General features: G+C 36.8%; 1 protein-coding gene across 2 annotated transcripts in view; it reads left to right on the top strand.

The window, feature by feature from the left end:
* The window catches only part of LOC106672998 (transcription factor Sp3-like), a 168,237-nt gene extending 151,515 nt beyond the window's left edge, over positions 1–16,722 (top strand). The window contains exons 1-2 of one of the 2 annotated variants that reach the window (XR_002910738.1): positions 7,953–8,454; positions 16,204–16,722. Coding sequence is in view for 1 of the 2 variants with exons in the window: in XM_024229276.1 (XP_024085044.1) it covers positions 16,204–16,412 (209 nt within the window). In the remaining variant the exon portion in view is untranslated. Of the gene's footprint in view, positions 1–7,952; positions 8,455–16,203 lie in introns of those variants that run through there. The other variant, XM_024229276.1, reaches the window with a different exon arrangement.
* The last annotated feature ends 284 nt before the right edge of the window (positions 16,723–17,006 follow it).

The following is a 17,006-nucleotide window of genomic DNA, read 5'->3' as shown; positions in this document are numbered from 1 at the left end:
TCAAAGATGAAAAATGAAAGGTGAAACTATGTTCTATTTCTATTCACTTTCTGTTGTATGCACATTTTTCAATGGGAACATTTCTGCTATTCCCTTTTTTAAATACTACAATTTTAGTTTTGTATTAGTTTACACTGACATTACAAAAGTCAATGAAAGTACTTAAATTCCTAATCATCAGTTGAATCTGGCATCATCAGAAACTAGCATAATGTCATCTGCGAATACATACAAAAGAGAGTTGACTTTAGTTTTCCCAAAGAAAGTTCGCCACCAATACTATCGATAGTATCACCATATAGTAAATAGATATATATCTATAGTGAGAAGAAGCGGGCTCAATAAGCACCCTTGCCTGACTCCTGTCATAGTTGGGAAACTATCAGAGGTCCATCAAACCATACACACATATTTTATTTATATATTTAATGAAATAAATATTTATTTATATTATGTATATAAACTTTTTATTTATGCTATGAATTTCCCGAATACCCTTAGTTATATAATTTTTATAATTATGCATTTCGGTCAGTGATATCAAATATCACTTTAAAATCCACCAATAGTACAGATACTTTTTTAATCCGTTCTTTTCAATATAATTTAATAATATAGCACAGAGGAAATAGGTGATCAATGACGGAATTATATACGAAAATTTCAGTATCTCTAACATTTATAAACAGAATTAATTAAAAGGTGAAATTCGATTTAGATAAACATTAGTGCCGATTTGTGGGAGGTCTTAAGTTTGTTTACATTCATTGTCATATCTTTTAAACGTTCTGTCCCAATTTGATATGAAGTGTTTTTATGCGATGATACTTGTCAATTGTTTATTTAATTGTTAATTGCTTTTTCCCTCACATTGGTTTTGGTTCTATTAACTTCTCGAGTATAAGGTCAGGACAAATACGACAACAAACTCATATTTTTTATATAATGTAAGCGAATTTGACATTGTATTTTTTGTTGTGAAATAAAAATTGCTTTAAGAGTAAATAACTTGGCAAAAGCTAAAAATCTAGTAAAATAAACTTCTTATGCAGCATTGATGATTACAAAATCATCAGCTCGAGGTGGGGCTGGGGGATTCACTCAAATAAATTATTCTAAAAGCGCTTTACAGAATAGCACTAAAACTTAAACTGCTCCAGTTATCTGGGGAGTAATTAGACCATCTCTCCAACAAGAGGGTGGGGAGAGCGAGGAGAGAAGTCTACGGATAACCTGTCAGGAACAACAGTAACCGCCAAAGGGAGTCGGTGCAGAAAAGGTAGTCAGAGTTGCCGTCCCCTTCGTCTTTTATAACCCAACCCGTATACCATTCCGTCGTGCATAAACTACAATTTGACGGGAGCGACCACAAGTTGGAAAACCTTGGCCATACCTCGATCTAAGTTGTAAGAACTTACCTTGGTAAAGGTAGTAAGTGATACCGCTAACACTTTTAGGGTTAGACTTGCCTAACACGGCGAGATCAACCCGGACGATTGCTGTCAGAAGGACCCAGGGCGAAGTCCGCCGGCTACCAGTTTATCAGAGCACCGTTGCAAGTATCAACAGACAGTTGTGCTAGGTGTACCAAAATCTTCGATAAAGTTAAAATAACTGACATGTGTAAAACCGTCATTGATTTATCGCATAAAATATTTCCAAAACCATTCAGTATAATGATTCAAAAGATATCTAATCGGAACAAAAAATAATTTTATTATGATATTGTTTAATTTTATTCTTATAGGGTGTGCATACGTTATTAAGAAGATAAATTAATTAGATCATATTTAAACAGTTTATAATTGATTTCTCTTATCATTTTGTTAATTATTTTTATTCAAAGTCATATCGGTGGAGAATATTTTATTTAATAATACAGTTGCTCTGCAATTTGGTGAATTTTGGCTAATATATTTTTTTATCATCGATCAATTCAAAACTGGTCTGCAACCCCCTAAATCCCTAAGAATAGCGTAATGTGGGTCCCATGTCGCAGAGGAATTTTAAGCAACGAGGTAGAACATATACTTTCTAAAAACGAGGCCTTGGAACAACACGTAGGCCCAAATTTTGTGACGTAAACTATAGCCACTTTAAAATAGAATTGTCATCTTGGATAAATGAGCACAAAACTAATACTGGGAGTGAAAACCAGGTATGAGACAAGCAAAAAAAGACAACTGATGATAAATTGTTCTGCCGTAGTTGCGACGGCAGCTCTACCAGTTCGCAGCAATGGGCTTGTTAACTTATGTTAATTTGCTGCGCTCTGAGGTAATAGAGTCAGTACATAGAGCCTCTCCAAGCGCGATTTTCTGGCTGAAGAATATTTAATATTAAATTATTATTATTAAATTATTCAACAATAAAATAATCAACCACAGTAGTGGGTCAAACATTTGCAGAGGGTCTCCCTGTACACTCCCCATCTGAAGTGACCGATGAACTTTAATAGTGCTACCATAGGACAGTGTGCTCGGACCAGTCTTCTACCTCTTGTATACATCAATTATCCCATCCACAGCTCTCCTTGCATCCTTCGCCGACGACAACACCTCCTTTCGTCCAATTTCGATCTTGATAAAAGCTTTGGAGGAGCTACAATCACACGTACATTGGATTGCAGAATGAAACAAATTATGGAGAATAAAAATGAATGAAAACAAGTCACCCATATTACATTCACCCTCCGAATCAAAACTCCTCACACAATCATACCTCAACAACATCCCTATTCCCAAAGCTGAATGTGGACCTCGGGCTCTATCTTGACTCACGACTGACGAGGAAACAACACATCCAAATAAAAAGGCAAGAACTGAATATACGTTTCGGACTACTCTATAAACTACTCGGACGCAAATCTAATTTGTCGACAAAAAACAAACTAGCACTGTACAGAACACTACTGAAACCGATTTGGACATACGGACTGGAACTATGGGGCACCGCTAAACCTACCAACATCCAACGAATTCACTCCTTCCAATCGAAAGTCCTGAGAATTATAGTGCTCCTTACTATGTCTCCAACGCATCCGTTCACAATGACCTCAAAATACTCTTGTAAATAAATTATTCCCGGCTAAATTCACCCAGTTCCACGACAAACTCTCCACTCACCCCAACCCACTAGCCGAATCCATGTCCAACATAATCCATCCCTACAATCCTGTCCGCCGATTAAAGCGGAGAGAGCCTCGGGACCTCCTCATCAAGGTCTAACCTTGCACAAAACTGGGATACCCACAATGGTTGGCGACTTCCCTCAAGGCATGTTATAAAGTGTATAATGTAAATATGTAAATAATCTCAATTTACGAGATGTATACAGGTAGTAATTAAAAGAAATAGTGCTACACTTTTCTTGCTTTCACCTCGACTGCATCAATGTTATGTCAACTTAACTGTTTCAGTTGTGCCGAAACCTAATCGCGTATTTAATTGTAAATTTGTTAGGAGGTATACTACGCAAAATATGACAATGGCTATGTCACACAGATAGAAAAATGGAAAAATTTTAATTTACGATATTTATCTTAGTATTTGAAAACACTTCTCGGTACAATTTTGAAATTCCTCTTTATTCATTATCTTATTTCAATGATTATTATTTACGTACCTGTCTGAAAAATATTTCCCAATCGTAAACTTTAATCACCGTCTAATATAAATAATTAATCGAGCAGTTTAGCTTCAACTCCACTCGATATTATCTATACATCGAGTATTAGTTTTTAAAGTTTAAAAATGTCTTGACAAAAAAGTATGATCGATTTTTAATAATGTTCATATATTTATTTAGAAATCGTGAGATGCGGTTTGGTGAGATGTAGGTTTCAGAAAAACATTTCCTTTATCGTGCCAACGTTTCGATCTTTTATTGAGATCATCTTCAGGGCTCAAAGTGTTTGCTTTTGTGTAATTGTGCCATCCTTGCGTGTCGTGTTGAGAGTGCTCATATACATGTGAAACCACATTCATATGTATTTTTCGACTTATTTCATTGAGGATAGAGGACCTTTTAAATTAAGTAAATCTTAACGCAACTGAAACCTGAAAATCCGTAGGATCTCATTAGATTTTCTCTTTGGTGCCTAATCGGAATCACATAAAATCGAAACTAATTAAACGCCCGTTAGTACGGTTGGACTAAATTGTATTCATTACATACAATCAATGTATTATTCCTTAACAATGAGATTATACATTGTTACAGGCTTGAAGGAAAAATAATTTGTCTAGAACAAGGGTGGACTATATTTACAGTCCTTGCCATATTAATAAATAGAGGATTGCAAGCCAAATCATACTGTTTGTATACAAATCTGTGTATTAATGAACATGAATTGTTAATGCAATCATCGGACGATTCAAAATTGATAACTCATTTATATAAAGCTCAAATCTACGTTCGTGTACAGAGTTCTATCTCGCAGTTCACCGGCAATTCCAATTAGTAATTTACAATAAATTACCGACAGGCCTCGAGAATCATCCACCCCGTGTGCTGGCCGTGTGAGTCCGGGGTCAGACGGCCCCAGGGGCTATCAACAGTTAGGTCGTTTCCGCTTACAACGCCATTAGTCTCTCGTTCACAATCTCACTAACTCACATACATACATGGAATAAATACATTCTTCCATATTTATATGCCATTTAGTCAGTTAGGGTGGTGGAGTACTTGTTATTGTTATCAATATTGCTCCATCGGCTCTCCCACACTTTTTGCTAATAAATACGTTCACCATCACACCACCACAATCACTTGGGACGATACAAGACTGTCAGTACTATATACAATAAAACGTCTAATTTCCTCCAAGAACTGGAACAGGGGAACAAGATACTCCCAGCTATGTTCAAGCTTAATGCTCGTATCGGGTGGCATTTCTTAGGCGGGGAAAACACCCGATGCAACGCTATGCGACGCTGCCAGGTGCTACCCGACGCAAATCCAAAGTCCAATTTTCCATAAGGTTTATTGCCCGATGCTTAGGGGTAACTAAACTTTCCAAATTCAGCCCTAGTTACACTGGGAATGGATTCGTGGTGGCTCGTGGTGACGCCTCTGGCGGGAACTTAGACAGAGGCTGTCTTCTATCTGTTATCTTCGTGAAGCTTGCGTAGGGCCAGCGAAATTACCCCCGGCCTCACGGGAGACGTTGCGACCGGACGACAGCGTGTAAGTGTTGAGGACGCGATGATCATGCTGAATAGTCCCTCGAATGCGTGAGTAAGCGAACGGAAACGGGTAGTGAATCGGTGTCTCTGACTCGAGTATGCTTTGCATTGTTGTGCGTATGACCGGCGTGATACTCTTGGGGAAGCGAAGGATCAGACCACCTAGGCTGAGCTTATGGCGTCCCTCGAATGCGCATGACAGGTGTAGGCTGAACTCGATAAGAGACTTTACCGTAGGCGGTGCTCATCTAGGGTGTGGTTAGCAATTCCACTTTAAACTAAACCGCTGCCGGGGCGTTCCCGGAAGTTTCTACGCTAGGGGAGCCCCTACACTCACGGAGTTAGAGAGGCCGTCTCTATCTAGGGAGTACACAGGAGAACAGGCTGATGTATTTCAGCCTGTTAGCCTTTTGCGTGCGGCATACGACCCGATGCACAATGCGGGCCCGGCCATTCGGAGTGGACAAGCGGAGAGAGAGGGGTTGTCTCGGCCCTTAGAGCCTGGGGAGCCTCTACACCAACACTGCGACGGTAATACCATTCCGTCGTATGCGGAAGTGCGTCAGCTCTCATCTTGAGAATCAAAACGTCCGATAAGGCCGAATAGGGTAGGTGCGGACGCTAAAGATCCTCTTGTCTTGTTGACGATGAGTTCTCGGGAACGGAATGCCCGATGCACCGCTACCTTACTCAACGCTCTGCTATCCCCACTGCCCAGATTTTCGTCGGGTAGCATCTAGTACAGTCGAAGACAAAAGAACCGGACACTCATATTTTTATTCAAACTACATGTACTATTGTCGTTATATTAATTACAACATACTTATTTTAATATAAACCAAAAATTAACCAGGATCAAAAAATCATTAGTTTTTATTTAAAAAAAAAAAAAAAATTAATGGTTTGGTAGAAAATTGATCAAAACACCGGAATACGATTTTTTGATATAATGAATTTAACTAACAATTTATTACACGGTTTTGCTCAAAATAATGCATTAAGAACAAAAGAGGCGTTGCGATTGTGATACTGATTTGTAATTCATGCTGTGTGACTACGTGGCGTGCGCTTGACGTCGGATAGATGTGCATACCCTACCAAAACGTGGCAAGGTGTCGGGTAGCGTCGCATAGCACTGCATCGAGTGTGTCCCAGCTTTACGCGCTGTCTTATGAAGCCAAGGAAATTGCACCCTTCAATTAGGTGGGACAAATCGTACAACCTTTCTCTGCATGCCGGACATGTACGTGTGTCAACCTCGCTTGGCCTATTAATCGGGTGAGGATGATTTTCTTTTGAGATTTCATGCTTCATTCGTTTCATTTTAGTTAGTCCGGTCATTTTATTATGTTCAGGGGTTGGTCTGTGCGCCCACATGATATGTCCTGTTTGTAATTACACCTGAATGTGTCAAAACAGCTACGCAGGCCTTGACCCAAAAGTAGGTGTCTGTGTGTCAACCTCGCATGGCATTCCTTAATCGGGTGAGGATGACCTCTCTTCTACGAGTCAGATCCTCCAAGGGCCACGTATCGACAGTGTTCTTGATAGTGAGACCTTCATTACCCATTACCGACGCTGCCCCTTTCTTTCATTGTATTTGTGGAGTCAGAGGGTATTGGAAATTTAAAATGTTTATTTTTTATGCATTTAATGTAATTGTTAAATATCATAGTCGTCGAAATCGAAAAGGCCTGTCCGGAATTTTTTGTTGCTTGCTTTTTATTTTTCTGTCGGAATGTTTCAACGTAGAAAATATTTTATGTACGGTATTTAATTTCGTTTGGGTTTCTATTTGATTTAAATTACTTTATTTTTTTATTTTCGTTAGTGTAATATTGTAGTAATCTATTTGTCCATAAACTTCAATTAAACGATTTTCTTTTTAATTTTTGTAGGTTTTTATTAACTTATAATTTGAATATTTAGACTGTAGTAATCTGTTATTTAAATTACTGCTTGCAAGATTTGAGATTGCTGAAGTAATTAAACGAAGTTTGAAATATTATATTATTTTATTAGGTTATTACTGTAGGTTTAAAGCTTTTTCATAAATGTTTATAAAATTTACAGTTGTGATATGAAACTTTCAGGCATGAAGTGTTATATTAATTAAATAAACAAATATTTCTAAATAATATACCACCCTGCGTTTAGTTGTAGTCCTTTTAGCAAAAACGAATCGCGCTTTTTTTAATTTATGAAAATAAATTGAAGCGTGTTGAATTAATCGATTATGAAGGGAAAGTTAAGCTTTTAAAAACGACGCAATTTCCATCGTCACTGTCGCCTTATATAGTGTATAAAAGGCATTATATTAAAGAAAAGTTTTAATTTGAAAATATCTTGACCGAGTTTTCAGTGGTCGTGTTTACAGAGAGAAAATTATTCTTTGAGCTCTACTTTGAAATTTATGAATTAACCATCGTTCTACTCTCAACAGGATGTGGATACTTTTTACTTTGCGGTACTGCCTACCAGTAAAGAACATTTTAACCGTCGGTTTTAACCTCGGTTTTGAACTGGTCTAAACTTTTTGATAATAGCGAGAGATTTTTTTTTATTATTACAGACGTATGGGAAATTTATTATGGTCAAGCCCATGCGGATTTGCGAATTGGTAGGTTTGGGATTCGAAAACCGAGGAAACAAAAAACAACTACCAACTTCAGACTTTGAAAGTAAAGTTTCTGTTCTCTTTTAGAGGTAATTTTTAACGGCTTAAATAATTAGCTTCGGCCCTAACACATTAGGCCGGGTTTATCTCCCGGCTGGCCCGTTATCAAGGTCTGCCTTGTGCGGTTATCTCGTGTTCCCCCTTTCACTTTCTCCACATTGCCCCTTTCCTATTTATTGCCGAGGACGAAAACGTAACTGAGCTACAGGTCACTACGTTTTTAGTACTTTGGAAAACGAACAGTTTCTCAACTTGTCCCGAGGGTAGCATCAATTCCCTTTTCGAGTTGTCGATAGCTATTACCGAACTTGTTGTTAGTTATTTCTTTTTTTTTTTTTTTTCAAACATTTCAGTTTGTGCAATATGTAACATTTCCTCAAACATTAATTCTAAACTGGTAAAGATACTGTGTGATCTTAGGACTACGGAGTGATGAAGCTGTTGTTTTGCTTGTCTTTCTATTTGGGTCTGTCAGATGTGTTTTGGCATTTTACTATGATCAGTGGTTGTGATGGATCTTTTTTGTCAGTTTGTCCCACCCTGCTTATAACCCCGACCCACTCGTTCTCCAGCCAGGCAGGCCAAAGCACGGTAAGTCGGTAACGACAACATATTGTATGTTGTGCAATATTGCTTAAGTTTCAACAACCTTCTACAATAACCATTAACTTATTTCTTTCTATGATAGTTTATTGTAGAAATATGAAATTTTTGTATGTTAGGCCTATATTATTTTTAAAAAATTCTTTTTATTGTGTTTGGGTGTTTCCAGTACATTTATCGATAACTGCGATATGATTTATGTTTTTTTGGAAATGTACTGAAAATATGAATATTCCAGGATATATCAGGTCGCATAGAAAAGTTTGATTTGAGAGATCAGTAAGAAATATTTAAAAAAACGCGTGTTTTTATATTATTAATATACACTCAAAGACAAATACCGGGCACTTGTATTTATTTGTTTATTTTCCATAATACCTAGGTCAATTAATAGCTGACTTAAAACGTAAACCTTACATAAATAACGTGTGCACCTTTGTAGAGTGTTACTCATCCTTTTACACTCTTCATAGTAAAAATAAAGAATATATCTAGTGATTTTATTAGTTTTCTAATTTTTTTCGTTTATGAAACAAGAGAATTGAGTAAAACATTAATAATTATTTTTTTCTTAAAAGCATGATTTTAAGTGGATAAGACCTCGCAAGATAGCGTGATTTAGCACTCCTAAATGCCATGCCCACAATTAAATCCTGTTAAGCAGCACTTTGCGCAGATGATATAGCGTTTTTATGGAGTTTTACATGCAAGTCGAATCTGCTAAAAATACAAAGGATGCTGAACAAATTCTTAAGGCTAGTCACATCATCTCGCAGACGGACCAGGTTAGATCAGCTTCACAGTGAAGCTGACATATCTTGGATTTACGACGCGGTTACAGCACAAACCATAAATCTTCAGTATAAACTCGCCTCAAATAAGAACGTCCTCTGCAGATCGATTGGAAATTACGACACCCAGATTCCTTGGAAGCACAACCGATTGAAAACAATCTTGCACTAAATAATTTGTATATGCACGTGTCCACACGCGTTTAACTTATTTTTCTATTTATTTATTCTTGTAGTATAGTTACATGTACATTTGAACATACACATGTCCACACGTTACATTTACTTACCTAATTAATTATTTATTTATTCTTAGCGTATGGATACACTTGGGTTCATGTGCATATGTATGCAATCACATATTTATTTGTGAATGTATGTACATATTTATTTGTTAAATAATTAATTATTTATTCCATTTATTTATACTATTTATTCATTCTATTTATTTACTTTACATTTTAAATTATATATATAATGTTTATAGATAATTTATAAGTATGTACATATAAGTTATTTAAACCTTGTTATCTGTCAAAATGTTGATTCACACTCAAAGTTGTCTAAAATTGTTCACATAATTTAAAATCATTACCATTAGTCAAAAGTGTCAACGGTATTTTATAATCAGTTTTCCCCGCAAACGCAGTAGCAGGCTAAACAAGACAACATTGTTAAGGTTGTAGAAGGTTATAAAGCCCAGTGTCTTTCGCACTTTTAACACAGATAAAAATTGGAAAAAGAAAATCAAGGAGTAAAAGTGCCTACTCCGCCTAGCCCGGGTCCAACCAGCCCAACCACACTCCCCCTTAACCAAATAACCCCACCTACCCCAACACTTTCCTCAAGCCCCCAACTGGATTTGCCTTGTGCAAATCCGGAAGGCCCCCCAACATCCCGTACTCCACCGGCCCAATGCTCCACCCCACCACCCTCATCAATCCCATCACAACCACCCTCTCCTTCCTGTGAGGTGGAGAATGACGGATTCATCCCCGTACATGGGAAAAGAAAAAGATACCCACCAAACTCGCCAAAAGGCGTAACGGTAGGAGAGAAACCTGCGCCTGTGTCCCCTGTGTCTCCGGCACAGAAGAAAAGAAAGCAAGAGGAAGAAAAAGAAATTAAAAACNAAAAGAGGAAAAAAAAAAAAAAAAAAAAAAAAAAAAAAAAAAAAAAAAAAAAAAAAAAAAAAAAAAAAACACACAGATAAAAAAAGAATCGGGTTGCAATTTGTATATATGTAAATATTTAGTCAAATATACTTTTTCCAGGGTAGATAGCACAAGTGCTGGGTGTGCCGCTCTAAGGTATATTGAGGAAGTTTTGTCCAATTCGCTCCATTATTAGGGACAACTTCCTGTTAGTCGGAGGATGTAGGGATTTTATAGGCGATGTATAGTCTATACTAACTTAGTTAGTTGTGGGTAGCATGGCACATAATATATGAAGGAGGATTGCGAGTGTGACGGTATTGGCAATTATTTTCACGGCATTTATTACCGTTCTGTAGTTAAAGAAGTGGATGATAAAGGTTGACGAAAACAAATGCCAGTCCAAATTGTTAAAATTTCAAACGTTTCTTTCTGTCCAATCCCGATGTAACAACTTCCACTCCTCATGTTCAGGACATCCCGATCCCTTACTAAACTCGCTTTCCGAGCCCGTCTGCTAATCGATCGCCTTGTGATGTCATCCTAAGTGATAGCGAGTGTCTGCCTGCCATTACACCGAGGTATTAACATTAATGAGTGACTTAATTAACAAAAATAGCCTTTCAACAAAATAATGGTCATGGCATTGGTCCATCAATGTAGTTTGATGTAACTATGGACCTCAGTGTTAAGGCTTGCTTTATAAGCTTCAAATATTTGCATTTTCTATTCATAAGACATAATCATCAGTGACAGGCTGATTTGGTTTATTTATCCTTGACCGTATACTTCGGAAACGGGGTATTGTCGATTCTTCTACATTTTTCCTCCTTTGACCGTTCGCTGTTTCGTTGTCCTTTATCGAATTATTCTAGACCAAATGGTAAATTTCGTTAACAGTTTTGGAGTCCGTTGCATTAAATAATATATTAATAATTTCAGCTCCGATTTCGGATTTTTTAAACTTAAAACCTACGGTATACTCTCAAAATTTTTTTATCCTAAATATGTATTTGCATAATCGATCATATTAATTATTTTAATTAATTATAATTTTGATTTAAGGTCTAGGCTGAGATGAAAAAGTGTCACGAGTAGGATCCCGCATGACATTTGCTTTTTCACATCAACCAGAACCTTAGATTAAAAGTATAATTAATTCAAATTTTAACATATTTCCGTTTCACAAAGATTGAAGCGAAAGGTTAAAATAAACGGAAACAAATTATTTGGAAAATCGCATCGTTGATGGAAACTAAACTAAAAACATTTCTGTGCTGTTTTAAATTTACATCTCGTCGAGTTGAAACGTGAACTGGGTGGGATGCTGCAATATCTCTTTCGAAATTTAGAAGCTCTCGGTCGAATTAAGCAGTTGATCCTCTTGAGTTGTTCGGCACTGTTTATTTTCAATTATCGTCTTTCCTAAATGAATTTCTAGAACAGTATCAGTAAATGTAGCAAAAAAGGGCAGCATTCCATTGTAATGAATTGTAACTGAAGTCCGACTTAATTTTGAAAGGAGCCGATATAGTCTGAGATGTCGACGAGGTCTCTTTCCCCTCCGCTTGATAGTCAGTCGGGAAAGATAAGGAAAGCCTTCAAGACGAAAAGCAATCCTTCTTTTTTATAAATAAGGCAATAAACTAACTCTGCTGAATAAAATAATTTTCATACAAATAAAGTCTGCGGACTTAGAACGAACTTTTCAGGGACACGTTCTCTTGTTATTGCGTGTCTTTTGTATTCGCAGATATTCAGAGCTGTACATCATAAGAAAGTCGATGGCGTATGTTATTGTGGAATACTTGGATTCGTTGGACGTTAGATGGCTCGGTGGGTACTCAGCAGGTCCGCTGTGTATGTTCAAATACGTCGAAGTTATATTTTGGACAGAGTTAGTTTGTTCTGACATGTCTGCATTGAAATGTGACACAGCTAGAACCGATTGTTTTTAATTAAGACAATTTTGATTCAACGGATTCGGCTGATCCAATTCGTGCCATTCGTTCCGACTGGATGTTGATGAATTCCTGAAGGGAATAGAGAGAGTTTCCAGTTGAAATTGGAATTCTTAAATACATAGCCTTACATATCACGGTGTTCAACAGCCTTATCGACCCGTTGAGCAAAGCGTATAAAAAAAGAAACCGCGTTTCTTCAAACCCATTCCCTGTATGAACAAAGAATGAAAAGAAGATTAAGAAACTTGTCGGGCAACTGTTCGTCTTTCTGGTTCGTGAACTAAAGTTATAAAAGACCTCTCTGAACGTTATTCAAGCTGAGGACTTAAATTTCACGACGTTTTTCAGAACCTACCTCTAAATTCAATCGTTGTCAAGGTTCGGGTGGAACATACAAGGAAGTCAAATGTGATTACTACTTTTCTCTCCACGAAAACAGTCGCATTTTACAATTGAATCATTGTTTTCGGACTCTATTCTTATTTTTAATCGATTAAAATCAGTTCATTCGTTGATGGCGAACAGCTGATATACCTTCATTCCCTGTTTTTAACTGTCTGCCATTGCGATTTACATTTGAACTATTTAAATTAATCTTTTATTAGCGTAATTATTAATTTGTAGTTTCAATCTGCAAGTTTCATTTAGTTGCAACCGAATCTTCTGAAATAAACATTGAGACAGGAGGACGCATCCCATCGGTTAATCTGTTTTACAAATTTACATTGCTTTTCTGTCATTTAATTTTTCACACTTCAAATAATTTTTTTTTTCAGGTGAGAAGGCATACTTTACACGGCGAGGCTTGTTTGTCGGTAAGCTATTTCCCAGCAATCTTACGGCATCGAAAAATATCTACACTGATCTCATAAATATCAAAAGTTTCATTTCCCAGAAGTATCGATACAAAAGTGTCGGTTCCCAAAAGTATTGATACAAAAGTGTCGATTCCCGGAAGTATTGATACAAAAGTGTCGGTTCCCAGAAGTATTGATACAAAAGTGTCGATTCAAAAGTGTCGATTCCTAGAAGTATCGATACAAAAATGTCGGTTCCAAGAAGTATTGATACAAAAGTGTCTATTCCCAGAAGTATTGAAGTGTCGGTTCCCAGAAGTATTGATACAAAAGTGTCGATTCCTAGAAGTATCGATACAAAAGTGGCGGTTCCAAGAAGTATTGATACAAAAGTGTCTATTCCCAGAAGTATTGAAGTGTCGGTTCCCAAAAGTATTGATACAAAAGTGTCGATTTCCAGAAGTATCGATACAAAAGTGTCGATTCCTAGAAGTATCGATACAAAAGTGTCGGTTCCCAGAAGTATTGATACAAAAGTGTCTATTCCCAGAAGTACCGATACAAAAGTCCCGATTCCCAAAAACTATATAGTGTTTTTTGTTACATATTGATATAGATCTACAGACGAGTAGATGTTTGGTTGTTTAAAACTTATTAGCCGGTCTTGTTTTTTTGTAACAAGTTACAATGAACGACTTGTTTTTTCACTTGTATTTATTACAGCATATTGTTCAAAGTTTTTAATGTATCATCCACATTTTACTCAGTAATAATCTGGATCATAGGATGGTCTGGATGAAAAAACAAATTCATTTGCTCTGCCATCTCTTCCACCTATTTTACGGTCATCATCAGTACAAAATAATTTTATACGTCTCAAATCGACATAAGTGAGTTTTTAATAGATAATCCACCTTCAAAGAAATTTGAACTCACACACACACACACATTTTCTCTCACTCTCTAATTCTCTATCTCCTTTTCCATTTCTATCTATCTCCCACTCTATCTTTGCATTCTTTCAATTTCTGTTACGGTTGCTTTAGGGCCTATATTGCTTCTACCGTAATCCACTTCTCCTTATACGTCGCTCTGTTTTAATTGTATATTTATTATTAAATAGTATTATTAAGTTAATATTGTGTACTGTCTTTCTTGTTCACCTCAGCAACGAACGGACTTTTGAAAATTCAGCTTATATTATGGCTATGAAACTCGTAATATAAAGTATTTGGTTATTTCAATTTTGTTCTAATTTATATTTTATAAGCAGCTTCGTATTTTTAATTTACTAAATTTAATAACTAGTTAAATATTTGTCGACGTGTGTTCATTTTGTTTTTTAACCGATGGTCCAGTTTGTAGGAAGTTGTTGCCAGGGTGAATTCGACCCGACATCGTCTACCGGCGTAATAAGTAAATTGAATTTTTATTATTTTCATTCCGGTATAAAAACGTAGTTCCTTTTCACTAGAGGCGTAAAAAGGCAATTTGACGTCCGGGTCCGTTCACCGGTGGGAAAACGTCTGCGACGTCTCTCTCGGCCTGGCATGTGCCAACTTTTTGCCAAGCACGTCCGACCACGCTTACAAGTGACCGGTACTTAGAATGAAGATGTTCCCCCTAACGATTTTTCGATATCATCAAACGGAATACACGGCCTGCATCGCAACCCCCCCTCATCAATATACAAAAAGTGAATAAAGCCCTTTCGATTTGCATGTTTTACTGTCACTTTGACAATTTTAAACTCTTTTCCCGGCAGTACGTGAAGTGGTATTGCTCTTTATGTCGCGTCGTAAACCTGCCCTGTTGATATACGTAGGAGCACTAGACCTACGTATTTTGTTGTTTATTTTAAACTGTACGTACTTTTATTGTTATATTAAGTTTTAATAAAAATTGTTTAATTATGATGGTTTGAAAGAAAATTCACCAAATCACCGGAAATCATTTAATGATAGATTAAAATTTAACTAACAATTTATTACCTGGTTTTGCTCTTAATACCATGTCTTATTACCTCTGCCCTCGCGAAGGGCCGTACGTCTAAGCATCGTGTAAATAATGTGTCGGATTTCTTCTTGTGAAACCGAACCCCATTCTTCAAAAAGAGTGGTTTGAAGCCGTTCAATGCTTGTTGAGGCGTTGAACGATGTAACTGTTCTTCATGTGTGATTCATGTCAGGAAAACGTGCCAGGCCAATTCATTGTGGTAATCCTTTCTTCCTCGAAAAAGTGGGTGTCAACTCAAGCTACATGGGGTCAAGCAGCTTCATGAACTAACACGAAGTTGTATCCAATAAATGGAGCTTCCAGAGATCTTTCCCGGTGTATCTTAGTGCAGTCGAAGATCCATTCTGTATGGTAATCAGTCCAGTACTGACAGTCTGAAAACCAGTGACTCATCACTCATCTGTGAAGGGACCAGTTCCCTATTGTTTACGCCAAACGAGATGCTGATTTGCGAAGAGTCCCCTTCTACTCGATGCCTCTCTGGAGTAGAGAACTTGATGAGGATATAGATTAGGCTATTCTCACACTCATTCTATGACTGTCGTAGAGCTAAGCCTTACATTACCGACCGTTTGGAGTTGACTAATAAATAATTTTTCAGTCAAATTTATTGTTTCGACAAAGAAAACAAAAAAAAACTCTCGACAAGTTGGCTCTGGAAAGGATGAAATTAAACTGATTTTTATTTTTTATTTATGTTTTAATGTAAAGAGTGTAAAATGATTAATAACACTCTATAAAGGTAAACAACATATTATTAAGGTTGTGTTTACGTTTTAAGTCATCTACTAATCTTTATACTTATTTATTGTGGAAAATAAACAAATAAATACCCGCCCCGTTTTTTGTCTTTGAGTGCATTATCAGGCATGAGCACCTTGGAAAACCGGGCTAATGGTTTGATAAGCCTCATTTTATCACTTCGAACGTAAATTTGTTCAAAAATATTTATATGTTTGCCTTATCCACGATAAAGGTGTAGTGGAGCTTGCTGGTGATAACTTATTTTTTTCAGCTGAAACGCGTATTTCCTTTGCTTCTTCAAGAACCTTGGCCGTACCCATAAACCAAGGCAACTATAAAGCTGACGCCCTTGCAAGAAAAGGACCCGAGCCCTTCTGTGGCACACACAGGATTCTTAACAGTATAATGCAAACTAAATGGACATCTGAAGAAGATTGGTGTAACACAACGCGGCAAATGCAGATTCTGGAAAGAAGCTAAGGAAACATCAACACAACTACTAATAAACTGTGGAGCCACACTTGTCCGCAGAAGAGATTTAAATATTTTAAAATACGATTTTAAAGTTTTCCTAATTTTTTATTTTGTTCTTCTACACTTTCTCCTTCGGCATTTGTATATTTCATGTACACGTAAGAATTTGTTCTTAAGATCCTAAGATAGTACTCAAAGGAAAAGACGTTTAGGTACAAAACTAAATTCATTACGTCTGTTTCGAAATGCTATATGACGTCTCTAAAGAACATAGACAGAAAATTTAGTTTCATTCTTATTCTGTAAGTCTTTTACTTATTTTTTAAATACATACAACCTCTGAACTTGAAATAATAATAAAGGGAAGAATGTAAGAATGTAGGATTTTTTTGTTTGCAGAGATCATATCAACCCCCGGAGTGCCGGTGTTATCGAAAAACAGCCCATTTGTAATTACATTCAGGGCTACTAAGATTCGAACCGAGTACCTTTACCTTACAGTGATGAGCGCCAATCAGCGCCTAAAAGTTGCAGCCACCGATGCCACTTACATTCATAAACAATTAGTTAAATTTAGATGCTCGTAGGGTTTTGTATTTC

This window comes from Cimex lectularius, unplaced genomic scaffold (assembly GCF_000648675.2).
Source record: "Cimex lectularius strain Harlan isolate CLEC.00 unplaced genomic scaffold, Clec_2.1 scaffold325, whole genome shotgun sequence".
Classification (NCBI taxonomy): domain Eukaryota; kingdom Metazoa; phylum Arthropoda; class Insecta; order Hemiptera; family Cimicidae; genus Cimex; species Cimex lectularius.
The sequence above is the reverse complement of the archived record's forward strand: the minus strand, read 5'-3'. Positions and strand labels throughout refer to the sequence as shown.